This window comes from Vicugna pacos, chromosome 11, assembly GCF_048564905.1.
Source record: "Vicugna pacos chromosome 11, VicPac4, whole genome shotgun sequence".
NCBI lineage: Eukaryota > Metazoa > Chordata > Mammalia > Artiodactyla > Camelidae > Vicugna > Vicugna pacos.
Window position 1 is genome coordinate 37197597 of NC_132997.1, and position 19579 is coordinate 37217175.

The window sequence follows — 19579 nt, forward strand, 5'->3', positions numbered from 1 at the left end:
TTTGGTTCTATTTTCACCCTTTATTCAGAATACAGGGCAATATTACAGTCCTGGATCATTAAATGAACAAACACGGTGATAACAGTATTGACAAGCGTGACCTGAATTTTGGGAGTAAGTGGTTTTCCAGTTCACGGGGTAGGAGGTGCATGAATCTTCTTCAAAGGAGAAGAGAACCACATTACTCAGCCACCGAAGGGTTTTGGCTTCAACTCATTAATGGCTGGAAGGAGTGCCAGTCCTGGTCAACCGCCCATGATCTTCATCACAGCAAACTGGAATCTCCAATTTCTCAAACTAATTGTAGGCAGAAGAGTAAATGACTCCAGACTGACTTATTAATTGATCTGGATGACTACTAAAGTGTCCTCCATTCATAAGCTAGCGAAATCTTCAGAGTGACTGCTGGAGCAAGGAGCCTTTCATGTGCTCCCAGTTGTTATACAGTGCATAGAGGCTCGTGAGTGTCAGTCCTGCTAGACCGCCTCGTGCTACCCCTCGAAGACCACCTGGGAGAGGAAAGGAAGGAAAGAAAATAATAGTTTTGTATTGCATACTGTCCTAGCATCAAAGGGTTAAATAAGGGTATCATAAAACTGACCCATACCATTCATGTTGATGTTACGAAGATTCCATCCCAATCAGTAGAATAAAAGTTTTAAAAGTAATAAAAGAAACCAAGTTGTAAAAGTAATATAAACCAAACCTCTCCAAGAAGTTCAGGAGAGAAAGATTTCCTAAATGACCTGTTTAACACATAAACTTCACATTCACAAGCTTTTTGCTTTCACTTTTAATTTCACAATTTGTACCTAAGATCATCAGTATGATTTTGTGATTTTTCTCAGTCTGACTTGATCCTACAACACTTTTGGACAAGATCTCATGCTTATTATTGAAGTCCCCACCAGATCAGTAATTTCCTGCTAGTCACATAATTTAGAACTTTCCTGGTACTGGCAATCGATTTAAGGTTGTAACATCAACAAGGTGACACCCTCTTTGGAAACAGTACTAACAGCCTTTGGACTCTGCACAGGTCCTCTTCCTCTAAATATTAACTTTGAAGACTCAAGGCAAAGTGGTGATAAGGTGGCTACAATCAGGCTTTGAGCTGGTGCTTCATCAGCTCCCCTGTTCCTCCCCCGATGTGTCAGACAACCTTCAACTAATAAGCCATGAGGCACTTACCATCATACTAGCTGAAAAACATTCAAGGATTACTTTTAACCATTTTTGCTTAACAACAAAAAGCAATTTTTCATGTGGAAAAAGATGAGCAACATAATTTCATTTGAAGTGCAAAAACAAATGTTTCAATCAGTCATCTGAAAATAGCCCCCAAGTCCAGTAAGAGGAATGGGGGTACCCAAAGACGCTTTTAAGAAATACCTGATGTTCTCTTACAGTTTCACAAACAAGTAGGGGTCATGATCATAGGCTTAAGGTGGCCTATAGTGTACTTATGGTGTATCTGTTCCAAGTCATGTGTTAGGAAGGCAAAGGTCCAGTGTTAATACCTTATTTGAGGCCCCTTAGCTATGAGCCAGTAAATTCTGTGTAATTCAGTGATGCTGCTGCTGAGTTAGAACACTTTAACCCAAATATTTCTGCAATGAATGTCCTGCCAGATGGCTTCAGCTGATAGATTACAGGGCCACTCCCTCTAGGAGCCTCTCTGGCCTGAAGACTTAAGATAGCTGACCCACTTAAGCTTCCACTATGAAGTGCCCCTAATTATCTCTCTCAAACAGACCCAAACAGAAACTGCAGGCATCATATATAAACAGCTGTCAAATATGCAGGAGGGAGATCAGAAACAAAAGTAAAGTAAATGGGAGATAGCTCCTTGAAGCCCACATCATCTCTTTATATCTTGCCATACTTACATTAAGCATGACAACTGAATTTGCAACTGTATTTAATATGGTTGAAAAATTATAAAAGTAATGTGTACTCAACCTGCTAACTAAAAACAATCGGCTCAGTTTAATAAAGATATACTTTGTGTCTTTGAACAGTTAGCCAAATAAAAGTTATAGGGGCTGAAAGTGAACTATAATTAGACCAAATTCCTAAAATGGAAAAAATGCACTATGAAGCCCAGGAGAATAAATGCTAAGTTACCCACAGCACCACCACTATGGCTGTTATTAGATCTAAACTTTGAGGGTAATGAGGGTTCTTTAAGGAGGTTACAAAGATAAAATACTCTCTTCTGAATCAACACAAAACAAAGCAAAGCTAAGGTGGCCTCATTGCTATTAGAAAAAGGATAGAGGGCAGGTAATTGAAGGCACAATAATTTTATCAAACATTCAACTTCAGACCAACTTCCCAGGACCTTTAGTTGACTACAGATCCACAGGAGGCTGAAGTCTACCCGCTGCAAGGTGTCCCTTTCAGTTGGCCCTTTGCTTTGAGTGTCCTAAGAACATGATTTCTATGTGGCCCTCTTAGAAGGATTTTCCACTACTTCTCATCTATCAAATAACAAGCCTCCGTGGACACAGGCACCAGGAGTAACAATGAAACTGGGAACTGTAAGGATGTAAGATCTCTGGACATCAGTGGCATACTAAGTGCCCCTTAAGAACAATTTATTCCCTAGAAGCTTTCTACTTTCTGACCAAAATGAAGCAAACAGTTCAAATCAATTAAGATACTTCTTTGAAGGCTAGAAAAAAGCTGTTTCCAGCAAGAAGACACCAAACACATGCAGTGTTTGATTTACTAATAAGCACAGTAATCCTGACTCAAGGGTTGCCTTTTAATTACATGTTTCAGTTTAAATTCTTTCCATTAATTTCATGGTTTTCCAACTGGTTGATCTGTTAGAAGTTTGAGGGACTCGGCTTTAAGCCTTCTTTAATAAAACGACTTTTGCTCATCAGGAAGCTGATCAGCAAATATACTTGCTCTGAACACTGAGTAACCAAGTAAGGCCAATGGTTAACCTCTACAAAGCACAACAAACATGAGCCTTGTGTGTCAGTTTTATCCCGATCTTTTGGATCCTTATACAATTCTTCCAGAAAGGGCAAACATCACCTCTTCTAAACGTGGGAGAATGGGGCCCAGAATGTTGAAGTGCCTGGTTTGTGAGGTACAGAGCTGGTGAGCAGCAGAGCTAGCCCAGTGAGCTAACAGGGGATCAGCACATTTCTTCTCAAACACCCAGAAAGTAAATATTTTAGGCTTTGATGGTACAAAGGCTATGTAGGTACTTATTATAACAATTTTAAATGTTAAATATTTTAAAATGTAGAACACATTCTAAGCCTGCAAACAGTGAACAGACAGGCATCTGGCCAGAAGGAGTATGTGGCCCTTGCCTTACCTACACACTGAGATGGTTACAAATTTCTATTCAAATTTTTGCACTATTTAACTTTAAAAACTTCTGTTAAAATTATTTTTTTAAATCGTGGTAAAATACATAGAACATAAAATTTACCATTATTAAGTGTGCAGCTCAGTAGCCTTAAGTACACTGTCAATGTGCTACCATCATCCATCTCCAGAGAACTTCCCTGCAAAACTGAAACCCTGTACCGATAAAACAATAATTCTCTACTCCTCTTCCCTATCTAATGCCTAATTTACTATGTCGATACATATTTGCTCGCTTTTCTTTAATTTTTATTTTTATCACAGTCCACATACGTAATTTAAAAAGTCAAGCCAGTACCAAGAGATTTTAGTGTCACACAACAGTCTGGTGTTCTCATCATCCTTACCCTAATTCCAGTTCCCAAAGGCAACTACTTTAATTCTTTGCTTTTTACCTGCATGTTTCTAAATAACATGATTATCTTGCTATTCTTGATGTTTCAATCCTAGGTATTTGTCTACTGACTTCCTACTAGGAAAATTATGTCAAGTCTTGTAAGAACTATACAAAATGTGCTATGGCAGAAGGTTCATGTAGGCTGTTTTGTCTAGGTCATCTCATTTACGAGTCTACGAGTCTATGAAGGGAAGAGTCACTCTTGTTTTAAAGTAAAGAAACAATCCCCTTTAAAATAGCACCCAAAGTAATAAAATACCTAGGAATAAATCTAACCAAGGAGGTGAAAGACTTATACATGGAGAACTATAAGACATAGATTAAGGAAATAAAGAAGACTTAAAAAAATGGAAAGGATATCCCATACTCCTGGATTGGAAGAATCAATATTGTTAAAATGGTCATACTGCCCAAGGCAATTTACAGAGTCACTCTTGTTTTATAGGCAAATTGAAATTCAGACAAGTCACTCTCTTGTTTACACATCTATTCAGGGATCCAGCGCTAATCAATCCCAGTCTCACTCCAAAGCCCACTGTATTTCCCGCCATACCAAACTGCCTCCAGGAGAGAGAAAGGAGACAGGGAAATGTCTTTCAAGGGGCAGTTAACAGTTGAGCTGGGCCTTAAGGATGGACTGTGTTTTAAATTCATCTGTTTGGTCATCTGATGTGCATAAGGAAGCTGTGAGACAAAAGGCTGGAAAGACAGGTTAAAACTAGAACATGGAAGGCTACGGTGAGAAGTTTGAATTCAGGTTGAAAGGTAGTGGGTCATCATCAAAGGCTCCTGCATAGGGAGTATCAGCATTAGGACCACCCTCGAGGAAGATTAAGCTAGAAACAGTAAGTAGGTTAGAAACTGGAGACAGAAGCCTAATGTCAAAATGGTCAATGAAAGACACTTAGAGAAGTTAAGGGCTTGTGGTAAGAGCCTCAACTCAGGTGACAGGCGGTAAACGTCACAAATGATGGAATGAGTGGATGGTGAGAGAAAGGTAGAAATCAAAGGTGATCAGGTCACTAGAAGGCTGTTTCCTGCTTCTTGGCTTTTTTCTGAGCTTTGTAATAGGGTGGAGGCAGGATGTGAGACTTTGCACTGCACAGCAGCTAGATTTCCTGGGCTTTCCTCGTATCGGCGCCATCCACCAGCCTGTCCCTGCAATCCCAGCGCTTCCATGCAAGACTTAACACGCTAAATCCCAGTTGTTTTTGACCTCCACATTGCTGTGTCCTTTTAGGACTATTTTTTGCCAGATTCATAGTTTCTTGGTGGTTGTTTATCTGCAGGTGGTAGAGTGTCCCAAACCCCTTTGAGAACCTTATGAAAGTTTCAGGGAATTTAGAAACCCTGACTTAACATCTCCTGATATAGACTCTATACTCAGGAGAAGGCTGGAAGTTTAACTCTCCAGAAGTTGCAATAAACAATTTAAGGCTTATAAATAAATGGAAATATTAGTATTTAGATGGTAAGAATTAATCAAAGTCCAGTTAAGCCAAATCTTCACAGTGGCTATGAAGCTCTATCGTCTGTAGAATTTGGTCCCTTGCCACTTTTATGACTGCAGATCCTCCTATTCTCCTACTGCCTTTTAACTCCCACTTCAGGGCCTTTGTTCTTGTTGTTACCGGACCTAAACCCTCCCTGCAGACATCCACCTCACATGCACCTCATCTGTCCATCTCTGTTCAAATACCACCTTCTCCTTGAAGGGTGTCTTAAACACCTTGGTACATACAGCTTTGTATGCATGGCTTAGGGGGCTGCAGGATAAATTACTGAAAATTAGATGCCTTGAGCAAAGGACCTACACATTAAAAATGTTTATTTTGCTTTTTCCTCGTTGCTTGTGAGCAACTTCTATTGTTTGGGGGGGGGGTCATGTGTATTTTTTCCTGAAGGGCTATGTCATGTCTTTACTCAATGTTTTTATTGAGTTATTAGTTTGAGTGGTTGGATGAAATGTTTTAAATATTTTGGCCATCAGCTCTCTGCCTCTTATATATGTTAAATGAATTTTTATTTACTGAAAGAATGTTGATGTCAGTAATAAAGAAGTCATCAGGAGGCCGTTTGTAGCATATGAAGCTTAATTTTAAAGGCCTGGCATTCATTGATAAGCAGCACCTTTTAACAATAAGAAGGATAGTTTATAATATATTCATTTCTGGGGTATAGCACAGTGATTCAGATATATACATATATTCTTTTTCATTATAGGCTACACAAGATATTTGAATATAGTTACCTATACTATACAGTAGGACCTTGTTGTTTATCTATTTTATATATAGTAGTTTAGTTTGCTTTTATAAGGTGACTTTCTTATGGAAGGCATAGGGTTAACAGCTCAGGAATTTTTCGCAAGGGGGTAAGAGGCACCCATATCTTTTGGTTTTGGAGGTCTTGTTTCTTGAAGTGATGAGGCCTCTTCAACATTCCTAAGCTTATGAATGACAGCAAAAACACAGCTATTCTCATTCTGACAGAATACTGGTCATTATTAAACAGACTTTCATATGGCACAGGAAACCTAATAACGACATTTCACACCCTCTGAAAAATATCCACACAGTTCATTAAATAAAGCGTTAGATCTGAACTAAAATTGTATCATCCCAACTATTCCTGTAGTCTCTTTCTGGTCTGACAATTACCCACTTTCTCATGTATTTTTCCTCATAATTTTCTTTCTGCAAAAGTAGCTTCTATACCTAAATTGAGTCATACTGCTTTCATTCTTAACTCCTTCCTTAAAAAATAATTCCTATTTTAGAAGAGTACATTGGAGATTGGAAAGATTTTATGTCAGCAGAAATTAACCCTTCCCTGAATGTAAACTTCTTTTCCTAACGGTTTATGCTGACTCCAGACGAAAAGAATACCTAAATTCTTTTCCAAATCCTTGTATCTGGAAGCTTTATATATGTATTCCTGCCACACAAAATTCATAATTCTGGCTCTGTCTTAAGTATAGTCTAAACCAGAAATCAATAAAAGACACTGATTTACCTTTGTCAGAGCAATTCTGATGTGCTGAGTTAAACTGTTCAGCCAGGAACTATGAACCCATGTCGGAATTCTGGGTCAGCAGATTACTGACCTCTTCTATGTTCCACCACTGAAATGGAAGCTGAAATCTACTTGTCACCTGACACAGAATTAGCGGACATTCTTTTTTGCTTTTTCTCTTTTGAGCCAAGAGACTATTCGTCCATGATTTATGCTGGAGGTGTCCCAGGCTGTGTTACAAATGTTACTACTGCAAGGAAGCACTTGACTCAGAAAGCTAGGCTCCCTATTCTTTTGACACTATCAAGTATTCAGCCTCTCCCTTTCCATCTTTAAAATGTATGTAATATGTCTTAAATTAGATGATAATTGAATACACTCTTACATTCAGGGCGACCCTTAACACAGGAAATGCGAAATGGCTCACCTTGAGTAAGAAAACAGATTGGTGGGGACTGAGCTGAAGCTTCAGCACCCATCCACAGCGGTGGGGGGGAGCAGCTCCCCCAACTCAGCTTTGGCCACTTGCTACCAAGCATAATGTAACCTTAGTGCCTTCCATTTGTTCAAAAGAAGCTGAAATTCCAGTTTTTTGTGTAAATCTCTTGTTTTTCAAATTTTAACTTGATCTTTTGTAAACATGGTTTGGGTCAACTAAACTTGCTGAGTGCCACCCTTGTGGTGCCAATTAAGGTTTTAAATTCCTTTGACCTAAAGATTTTCAATGTGAAAGTATTTTTAGGTTTATAACAAACTTTTTTTTTTGTATGCCAAGGTCATATTTTTATGGACATAAAAGGTATTTACTGTCTTACTTTATCTGGGAGCTCTGGTTATGTATGTAAAACACATGCACATGTTGCAAAAAGTATTGTGAGGTCTTATGGATAGAATTCCACACGTAATCCATTTTCAATATAAAGAAAACCTCTTACTTTCAGGTATATCAGGAAACTTTGGATTTTATAATCTCGTTGAGACTTCTCTCTTATTTCTTTCTAGTAAAATGAAACAAAAATGCTACCTGATATTTGTGATGGAGGAATTATATAAAAACAAAATTACTCAATCAAACGTCTGAAGCATAATAAACCAAACAAAAGTACAGAGGCCCGAGTATAAAATGTATGTAATTTAGGCAATTTAAAACAGAAATATGATGAAAAATTTGGGACTATCGCTAGTTATATGACCTTATGAAAAAGATCATATTAACACTGTGTTCATCTATAAAATCAGGGTGTGATGATTATCAGTTCACAGAGTTTTAAGTGAAACAAGTTATATGAAGTGCTTATTGCTGACTGTATAATCATAACTCAGTGAATGTTAATTTCTTTTTCATCTTAGAAGAGATTTTGAGATTTGATCTTCACCCAGGTAACTCTGATTCAACTCTGAGGGTTTTGATTCTTTTTTTTTTTTTTTTTGAAGTAGAATGGTATTTAGTCCATCCATGTTCATAAGAGCATTATGCCCGGCTCCCAAAAGTGGAAGCAACCCGTGTCTGTTGACAGATGAATGGATAAACAAAATGTGGTATATGTGTACAATGGAGTATTATTCAGCTTTAAAACGGAAGGAAATTCTGACACATACTACAACATGGATTAACCTTGATGACATTATGCTAAATGAAATAAGCCAATCACAAGAAGAAAAATACTGCAAGACTTCACTTACATGAAGTACCTAGTCAATTCACAGAAATAGAAAGCAGAATGGTGGCTGCCAGGGGCTATGTAGAAGGGGGAAATGCGGACCTGTCGTTTTTAAATGGGTAAAGGGTTTCAGTTTTGCAAGATGAAGAGAAGTTCTGGAGATTAGCTGCACAACAATGTAAATACAGTAACATTACTGAACTGTACACTTAGAAAATGGTTTGGATGGTCAATTTTCTTATGTGTATTTTACAAAAATTGAAAAACAAAATAAAAAAACAAACCCCCAAACCACAAGATGTCAGAGAACATTAGATTATACTGTAAAAAAAAATGTATAGTTTCCTTTTAAAACTATGGGTAAAAAGCATACTTCAACTGTATTAAGAGACAGCTCCACCATTCAACAGTACCTACCTGTACATTTATACAACATGCCTGTCATGGTTCCAGCTGCTACTGTGTTGAGGTCATCTTCTGCACCTCGTGTTTTCTCGATGATGACACCAAATGCACTATAGAGCAAAGCTACAGGGGAAATGGAACTGAACAGCATTAAAAAAGTGAACTGAAACTCAGAATGGCGATTATATTTAGATAAATGTATTCTATAGACATCACTCTGCAAGTATTCAAAGACATATACACAATGATCCCTGGAACACTTTTTGTAGTAACACAAGCCTAGCAACAAATAAAATGAGCTTCAAAAGGGGAACGATCCAGGAGACTTTCCATATAATGGAATACTATGTACTGACTTAAAACAAAAAGCAGGAGGTCCTCTATTCACTAACATAAAGCAGGCACGTGTGTGTATGAAAATGTTTGGAAAGATTCAGAAGAAATTTATACTAGCTATTTATGGAAAGTACCACTGGGAAGTCCCAGGAGGAATATCTTTATTTTCACTTCCATTTTATCCATAACAACTGTACTTTCTGGATTTAGAAACAACAAAAAAAAACCCGTATGTATTTCTATTCTAAGAAACCTATAACTAAATATAACTCACATTTAATATACATTCTTGAATATATAATTCAAGAAAAGTGAGATCTGGTTCTTGCATATGTAAAAATCCTAACACTAGCACTATTTAGTTTTTTTTTGGGGGGGGGGGAGTGTCAAATAATTTTATCAAGGAGATTTGGGGGAGGGTCCAAGGGCTGGGAGGACAATTAGATCTTATGTCCTTGTCTGGCCGGGATCTCTCTAACTTCACAGTCGCTGAAAGGTACTATTTAGTTTTAACAAGACCTCCCCCTGCCCCCAACCAACCACCATTCTTTGATGCCTGTAAAGATACCCATTAGCCATGAATGTATTAACCCTTTTCCTTACCCTTTCTCAAAATTATAACATCTGATCCCTCAAAATTACACTAAACTCAGCCTTACAACTCCTCTGTTGTTATGTTTTTGTACTTCTATAAAAGCTATTCTTTCTGTTTCAATTTATTTAACTGAAACTGAACTTGAGCAGAACACTGTGACTGGTCATAGTACAATGGAAACATACCAGGTGACTAGCCACCCAATTTGCCCAGAACTGAGGGTTTCCTGGAGCATGGTCTTGAGGTGCTAAAACTGAGAAAGTCCCAGGCAGACCAGGAAGACTGATTACTTTAGGAAAGTAAACAATGACACAGACACCAAGAAGGTTACTGTGTATGGTGGCGGGGGCACTGGGGTCACGGGCAGCATAAGAAAGCAGCCATTTATTAGGATCCCAAATGTGAATCTGACTTCACAGTGTGAACATGCACTGCTTCCACAGCCCATGTCAAGGCTAAGATCTTACTCTGTCATACAGAGGTTCTTCCTAGCTTTTCAATGAGATGCCTACATCTTCCCTTACTTAATTTGCCACAGTTAAGATTTTCAGACTTTCAAATAAACTTTGGATTAGGGCATACGTGCCACAAGTAGGGTCAGAAGTAATCAGAAGAGTCAATGACTCATATAAAATACAGTATCAAAGTAAGCGGTCCTGACTAAGGACTGTGTTATCCCTTGCTTTAAACTGCAAATGTTTTCAGTATCTACAAAGGCCCTACCGCAACTGTGGCAATTAAGTCTGGGAAATCTAATTAAGAATGATGAATGGGTCATTAGGAAAACATACTGGGAGGGCTGGATTAATCTATCACATCTTACTACAGGACCTTGAACCTTTCCTAACACACAAAACCATCTGTCTCGGACCTAAATTATCTGGGTTTCATTTAGTTAAAATATAATTTTATTTGGTGTCTTGCTTGGATAGGAGAGAACAGAGTGTTTAAAACATTCAGAAATGGTATTCAAAATGGTACTAGTGCCCAGGATTATTTTGCTGTATAGTTTATGGTCTTCTCCTAAGTAGTACCTACACCACTCACCCCAGAGTGGATGTGAAGATAATTTTTAACCTGCTGGGACCAGAATTTTGGTTGATCCAATTGTTCATGACTTGTGTACCTTCTTTCTTTGCCTTAATGATTTATTATCAAGTGAGATATCTACTTACCCAGAGAACCTAGAGTATTAGCCCAAAGTGCCCCTTGCCTCGTCACCATATTCAAGATCCTAGCAGGGAAGAAAGAAAAAGAAACTGTATTTAGAATCATTATTTCTCTAGTATTTAGAAAAACTGTTAATTACAGTGATTTTAAATGTATAAACAAGGTACCCAAAGTTTTCTTAATTTTAAAACTTAACACCTCCTCAGAATTCAGTAAGGATAGCTTTTACTTTATATAAATATAAATGAAGGTTAGGCTAAAAACTTCAATATCTTTGGGCAATGAGTAAAGAAAATTCTAAAACTAAATATATAAAAGGTTTGAATGACATCGTGAAATGTATTTTATAAAGAAGATCACAGGAACTGATCTATGTTAAAAAGATGAGATCACAACAGATAAACTAGCTTACAATTAAGTTTCCTGGCTGGAGGTGGGGGGTATCCTTAGAATATTAAGTAGAATCAAAATGTAGAATATTATGGAATATAAAGCAAAATTAAAGAGAAATACTCAAAGAGAAGGAAAAAGTCATCTAACTAGAATACATGAAGAAAGCATATTCTGTGTCTGCTCCCAGACTAGAACTAAGCAGCCAAAGTGAATGCTTAGCACACTCTCAAGGAAGCACAGCTCTGCCTTGCACCAGTGCCAGATGTCACCAGAACAGTGACAGAGGCAGCTGGAGAAGAAGACAGAACATTTATCTCCCAGCAGTGTAACACCATCACAGGAATGGTTCTATCCCGACAGCTGACTACTGCTGGAAATTAGGGAATTACAAAAACATATAGTAAAAGAATTCATTTAATTTAATTTAAACACTCACTTAAATTAATGCTCAATAACAAAAATCTGTATTACTTCTAAAGGATTACTCATAAATTAGTAATGATTACACATTATTTGTTACATATTCTAATAAATTAAGTTCAGCACTTTTCCCCCCATTAGTAACAAGGTTTTAAAACTATTAATTTTCTTTATATTGCTGGTGACACTGCAAACTGGCAAGATTCTTTGGAATATGACTGGGCAACAAACCTCCATTTATCTGGGCCCTTAACTACTCTAATCACCTCTCAATAACCCTTGAAGGCAGAATGCAGAGAAACTTTTCTAAGATCCCAGAACAGTAAGTAATGAAACTAGGCTTTGAAACTACACAGATCTGTCTGGCCTGAAATCCTATTATCTTTCCATTTTTTTTTAAATGCTGTCTCTCCATTTGAAAGATCAGACTGATTACATTAAAATTGTATATAATATTTAAAAAACCTAACTTCAAAAATGCGAACCAATTCAACTCTCTCCAAAAAAATTAATAACTATGATGGTTTCAACAAACAAAGGCTATCTCTTCTAAGAGAACTTCCACTTTCAAATTGGTATTTAACAATATGCTGGGGATTTGTTTCAAAACAATGTGGGAGTGAAGAAGGAGATGGGACACAACTGGTCCTGGTGCTGCTTGATGGCTGTTGAGTTTGGATAATGCTTCATAGGTGTTCACTGTACTATTTTGTCTACTTTAGCATATATTCAAAATTATCTGTAATATAAAAAGTAAAAAAAACTGGAGTAAAGAACAAATATTAAGAATATAAATACAAGGGGAGGGTATGGCTCAGTGGTAGAGTGCATGCCTAGCATGTACGAGGTCCTGGGTTCAATCCCCAGTATCTCCATTAAACACTTCCATTACTTCTAGTCGCCAAAAAAAAAAAAAACCCACATACATATACATATATAAATATATATAATATATAAATAAAAATACAAAAATATTCAAGGATCTGGGCTTGTAAAGCAAGGGCAATGATCCACACAGTAAAAGGATTATGAAAAACTTGGCAGGCTGTGAGGTTTCCCAAGGTCTCATTCTAGCACACCTACTGCCATCTGCTGGCTAACTAACATGTAACAAAAATGGAGCTTACAGGGTCCGAAAGTAGAACCATGACTCATGGAAGAACACAGACTGTGTGACCCTGCTCATACACAGTATAAAAACATGCAAAACTAAATAAATATATTATTTATGGAATAGCAACAGGAACCTGTCATGTTCATTTCTTAAGCAGGGTGAAGATACACATCACATACATTTTCTAACCTTAATTGCACTTTCTCTTCTCTGCAAACTTCAATTTCTTAACAGAAGACTGTCTTGTTCCTTTTGGAACTACCTCTAAGTTCTAGAAATTTCATTTAAATTTTCTGGCATCTTTGCACTTCAGAAATGGAGAGTGAAGTCAACGAAATGTTCAAGTCAAATGAGAGCAAATTTAGCAATTACACTTATGTGCTTCTTATTTCTTCACTTACCATACCCTATGGTTTTGCACACCGCTGAATAATCCAAATAATGTACTAGTACTCTAACAATTTGAAAAGCATGTTATATAGGCCCGTAAAATGGAACAGGTCCAGCTGAGAAGCCAGGCTGGGCTACCAGTGTTTGGTAAGAACCTATGCACTCCGGCTTGTGCACAGGTTCTTGCCCAACACTGCACCAGCTGACTGAGGGACACTGACTAAAAAGCCACTCCTTTTAAAAGGGTAGACTTGGTAATCTGACTCTTAAGTTGCTTTTATTTTGAATAAGGGAAAAACAAAATACCAGAAAAAAAGAGCTGACCAAAAATCAATACTCGAAGCATCTGGCATCTCAAAAGTGTGCTCATCAGGCCAACAAAGCAGAAATTAATATTCAAACGTTATGACATCAGATGATTACATGAAACTTACTGTACGTTTCTTGGTTTGGACCAGGCCATGTTCTGGGTTTCCTTCAATCCTAGCCGTAGACCATTCATTGCCCCAAATGCAGCCCCTGGCAAATCATAGTAACAATTCATCCAAATAATCAGTTTTATATTAAAGAACAACTATACTTCTGATTCTTTTTCATTTTTATTTAATAATAAGAAAAATGCAAATAATGATTTTTTAAAAACAACCTTGAAACCAATATTCTAATTACCTTTGATTTTAAGTACCTTTGACTACACCTTTGATTGAGGACATTTAAAAAAACATATAAATACTAACCTGTCATACAACATCCTCCAATGGTAAAGAAAGCAAGTTCAAATCTGCCCCGGGTTTTATTAGCTCCAGTTGGTAATATAAACTCATCTGTATCCTAAAGGGATAATAATAAAAACCAAGTTGAGATCCCTTCAAAAGACATTGTAGTTGCAAAGTGTTTAATTTTTCAAAGCAGGTTTTCACAGAGCGTAAAATCATAAATTAAGTAAAACCCAACTATAGTTAGTCAAATAAAACTTTCTGCAACAAAATCAACATGTCAAAGTGGAATGACATATACAATACATATGGTTATGCTCATTAGTTCTTAGGAGAGATTCTTATTCAAGACTTTGCATCTCAATATAAGTTTGACAGATTGTAGGTAATTTGCCTTAGTGATAAATTTGAAGCAAGAGTGCAAGGGAGTTTAGGAAGGGTGTCTCTGGAGAGAGGTGAACTGAAAGCTATGAGAGGTAAGAAAATACCAGTCTGGAAGGAGAAAATAACTTTTGTTCTGTAGCTACTATTTACCAAGTATCATTTTACTATATGTAAGACTAAATGACCATTAAAAAACTGAGCAGAAACTATGAACGCACAATAGTTTGGATCATTTACGCAAGGGCAAAATCACCTCCTTAATAATTCTTAACTGTTTGGAGGGCATGTACTCCTTTGATAATCTTAGAAAGCTATAGATTCTCTTTCCAGTGAATATAAAATATTTGGTATGAAGGTCACCCAAGAATCTTAGGTTGAGAAGTGCTCACTAGGGCTGACTTTGCAATACGATACACTTTCATGAAGAACAAATACTTTTTGCCAAGCCTCCTAAGCAGAACTGGTTAAACTACGCCCCTTCAGGGCTTATTTTATCTTTTTAAATTTCCTTGCTACACAGATTTTTATTTGTAATTTTTAAAGTCTATTTTATTATAAGCTTTCTTTGCACTTAAAAATGAACAGTTTTTTGAAGTTTTCCTCCCCAAAATGAGTATTTACTCTCTTAACTTCCATCATGGCTGGTTAATTTGTAGAGAATAGAAAACACAATCAGACACATGCTTCAATGCATTATTCAGTGTGACACATGTCTTTTTTATATAAAACTTTTAATAAAATATTCTGGAGCAAAAAAATTATTTTACCAGGAGAGCGCACACCCCTAGCAACAAACACTAACAACAAGCAAACAACCCTTTGGCAAATATTGGTAAGTGCATTTCTGATTAGGAAACCTAGCTCTGCACTGGTTTTTAATTTCTGGCTTGTGCACAGGTTCTTAACAAACATGGTACAAATAAACAAGCACATTTACTCTCATCACACAGAAATGGTCTCCTAGGCAAACTCTGAATAGATCCCATGTCACAATATATTTATTATAAATAGGTTTGTAAATCTTGGGTTCTTCCTGACTTTTCGATTAATGACTTCGTTTTAAATTGTGCTTCTTGTTTGAGGTTCTAAGGAGTGCTGCATTTAGCATGGTAAGGTAAATAACTGTCCAACTCAGAAATGGATCACCAATTACAAATAGGAAATAAAAAGATGGCCACGATGAACATTAGTAAGCACAAGTGCATGCCATCACTTACTCATTCTTCAGCTAGTGGGTCAACCATAATAAAATCAAATGTATATCAATTCACACACATAGCCACTGGAAAACAATGTGATTGGTTACTTGTCATTGGGGCTTACCCTTTTCAAGGCAATAAAAATGTATTGTTTCATGTAACAAAAATTTCTGAAGATATTTTTGAAGGCAGAGACCCTGGCCAAATTGCATTAATTTTAGGGGGAAACAACACCATAAAATTAAGGATCTTGGCTTCTTTAAAAACAGGGTTAACAGTTTATAGTACTATAGAAAAAAAACTTCTGCAAGCCAAATTTTAAAATGCAAGAAATAAGCACCTAACAAGGTTATTATAAAGTATTTTACTACAATTCATGTAGGGAAAACATACTGAAAAGTTCACATGAATCTTGTGCTGCTGACACTGTAGGGCATTAGTGTCATTAAAATACCATCAGTGCCACTGTTGGCTAACACAGAGAGGAAAAAATCCAAGAAAGGATATCGTTGTACCTGAGGAAATAATCAGAAGGCTGAGATTATGTGAAACCTTTATATTTCAACTGGATGACACTATGGATGTTGGAAATATTTAAATTATCTTTATTTTGCAAATTCCCTGTCAGAAACGACCAAGTTTTAAAGTGGCAAGGTCCCAATCATCAACTTGTTTCTATTTAAACACTTGCTCCAACAAGAAATACAGCAGTTGTCAGTTGATGTTAGTGATTAAACTCTTAAACAAAAAGTTCCAACTATTACTCTTTGAAAAAAACCAAAAATTTACCAATATATAATTAACTCACTATATAATTTACCTATTTAAAGTGTACAATTCAATGGCTTTTTAGTATATTCAGAACTGTACAACAAAGACCACCATCAATTTTAGAGCATTTTTCATCACCCCTCAAAAGAACCACATATCCATTAGCAGCCATTCCCCATTTATCCCCAACCCTGGGCTAATCTACTTTCTGTGTCTTCACAGTTGATGATTCTGTTTTTATGAGAACATGTGGCAAGTTTTCAAGGTTCACCCAATGTTCTAGCATGCATCTCAGTTTTTTAATTCCTTTTAACTGCTAAACAATATTTCATTGTATGGATATACTACATTTTGTTTAGCATTTGTCTGTTGATAGATATGAGTTGTGTCCACTTTTTGGCTATTAGGAATAATGTGGATAGGAGCATTCATGTACAATTTGTTGTGTGGACACATTTTCAAATCTCTTGGCTATATATCCATGAGTGGAATTACTGGGTCATATGGTAACTATATTCTTAAAATTTTGTGAAACTGCCAGATTATTTCCAAAGCAGCTGTAATATTTTACATTTCCACCAGCAGTATAAGCAGGTCCAATTTCTCCAAATCCTCACCAACATCTGTTATTGTCTGTGTTTCTGATTACAGCTATACTAGTACGTGTGAAGTGGTATCTCACTATGGCTTTATGACTTGCAGTTCTCTAATTAGTGATATGGAGTATCTTTCATGTAACTACTGGACATTTGTATATCATCTTGGAGAAATATCTATTCACATATCCTTTGCAATTTTAAAAATTGCTTGTCTTTTCATGAATGAGTTTTAAGTTTTTTTAAAATTAAATATTCTAAATGTCACTCCATTTCATATGTATGATTTATAAATATTTTCTCCCGGTTTGTGGGCTATCTATCCCCTTTCTTGATGCTATTAGTCTAAAGCACAGTCTTAAAATTTGATTAAATCCAATTTACCATTTTTCCCCTACCTGTGGTTTTGATGCCATTACCTAAGAAATCAATGTCTAATTTAAGGCCACAAATACTTATGCCTATAATGTCTTCTAAGAGTTCACAGTTTAATATTTAAGTCTTTAGTCCATTCTGAGTTAATGTTTATATATAGCATGAGGCTGGGTTGGACTTATTCTTGCTCATACTATTTAGTTGTCTCAACAACATTTGTGGGAAAACTATTTTTTTCCTACTTAATTGTCTCGGCATCCCTGTTGAAAACCAACTAACTATAAGTATGACAACTTATTTCTGGACTCTCAATCTTTATTTTCCCGATCTCCAAACTATCCTTATGCCAGTACCAAAATGTCTTAATTGCTACAGCCTGGTAGTAAGTTTTGACATTGGGAAGTGTGAGTGCTCCAATTTGCTGTTCTTTATTGTTGGGCTATTCTGCATCCCCTGAATATCCATATGAATTTTAGGATAAGCCAGTCAAATTCTGCTAAAAAGCCAGCTGAGATTTTGATAGGCACTGTTGAATCTATAGGTCAATTTGAGGATTGCTGTTATTTTTATAACATTAAATCTTCCAAGAAAATTGAATATCTTTCAATTTATTTGCCTTGATTAAGATTTTTCAGTGTTTTGTAGTTTTTAGAGAATAAGTTTTACATTTCTGCTGAATTTATTCTAATTTTATTTCTTTTGATTCTATTGTTATTGGAATTATTTTGCACTTTCATTTTTATAATGCCCATTGCTACTATTTTGATATAATTATGTATATTGATCTTGTATCCTGCAACTTGGCTGAACTTTATTAGTTCTAATAGTTTTTTGTGGTTTCCTTAGGGTTTTCTATAGACAAGACCATGTCATCTACAAATAGTTTTACTTTTTCCTCTATCAGTCTAGCTGCTACATCATTCCCTTATCTAACTGCCCTGGTTATACAATGTTGAATAGAAATAAAGAGAGTGGACATCTTTGCCTTGTTCCTCAGTAGGATAAAGTATTTAGTCTTTCACTATTAAGTATGTTAGCTTTGGATATTTTGTAGATGTCATTATCAGACTGAAGAAGTTCCCTTCTATTCCTAGTTTACTGATGGTTTTTTTGTTTGTTTCAATCATAAAGGGGTGTTGAGTAATTTTGTCAAGTTGTGTCTACTGAGGTAATCACATAGTTTCTGTTTATTCTTTCCTTTATTGATACAACATAGTACATTGCTCTTCAGGTATTAAATCAACCTTGCATTCCTGAGATACCCAACAATTATGCTTTGAAGCTTGATATTATAAACTGAGCTTTAAAAACCCCTACCATTTGCAACATTATCTATGTTGAACCAGCAACTTCTCTAAACAACCAAAAAACCAAAACAAACCCCAACAAAAACAAACCAACAAAAAACTGAGGCTAATAAAAGTCTTAAAATGTATAACCTCTAATATCAAATGTTTGTATTCATCAGATCACTCTTATTTCCATAAACTCTTGAATAATATTAATAATCTGATCTAATAAAATACACTCAAGTAGTATTTTTTTTTCATATGTACAGATTTGGTTCAAGATTTCATTAAAAAGAGTCCTAGCTTTACAGTCTTATTTATACTTAACTTGGTATTAACGATATAACTTTGTAACTACTCATTTCAATATTTTTTATTAGAGTGCCTTTAAAATTAATTACTTGTTACTTTTAAATATAAATCTCAATTTGTGTTCTGATCACTGCTCCTTCTGATCACAGAGGTGCATACACAGAAGCAGGTAGTCATGGCTGTTGTATCCTCCTCACCTCCTACTTATTTCAGGGGCTTTAAAGAAGAGCTGAGAGCTGGTCCCCATGCTGTTTCCCCTTCATGGGTCTGACATTAAAGACTAGAATATTCAAAGCAGTTACACATAAATGAAAAAAAGGAAAGTGACAACATATGCCCAGGGAAACTGTAGGCTCAGAAAAGAACTGAGAAGAGCTTGAGTTTACAATTCAGGCTGCTCCTTGGCACAGAGACAGCCTATGATAATTAAAAAAACAAAAACAATAACCAAATAAAAGCAAACCCTGGGGGAAGGGGGAGAATGATTTCCAGAGTTAACCACATTATTAGATTCAAATGTCCAGTTTTCAATAACAAGGCATACAAAGAAATAGAAAAGTATGGCCCACTCAAGGAAAAAATTAAGTCAACAGAAACGTTCCTAAAAAAGACTTGATGGTAGATCAACTAGGCAAAGACTTTAAAACA

General features: G+C 36.2%; 1 protein-coding gene and 1 non-coding gene across 2 annotated transcripts in view; both read right to left on the minus strand.

The window, feature by feature from the left end:
* The window catches only part of LOC102524907 (mitochondrial import inner membrane translocase subunit Tim23), a 27790-nt gene continuing 8211 nt past the window's right edge, over nucleotides 1-19579 (minus strand). The window contains exons 3-7 of the mRNA XM_006216081.4: nucleotides 14027-14120; nucleotides 13724-13808; nucleotides 10978-11036; nucleotides 8884-8994; nucleotides 1-509 (exon numbers count right to left, since the gene is read on the minus strand). Coding sequence (XP_006216143.1) covers nucleotides 394-509; nucleotides 8884-8994; nucleotides 10978-11036; nucleotides 13724-13808; nucleotides 14027-14120 — 465 coding nt within the window. The 3' untranslated portion in view covers nucleotides 1-393. The remainder of the gene's footprint in view (nucleotides 510-8883; nucleotides 8995-10977; nucleotides 11037-13723; nucleotides 13809-14026; nucleotides 14121-19579) is intronic.
* LOC116282393 (small nucleolar RNA SNORA74) lies at nucleotides 11538-11740 on the minus strand. Its single transcript, XR_004191908.1, has one exon. It is a non-coding gene; the product is annotated as a small nucleolar RNA SNORA74 (small nucleolar RNA).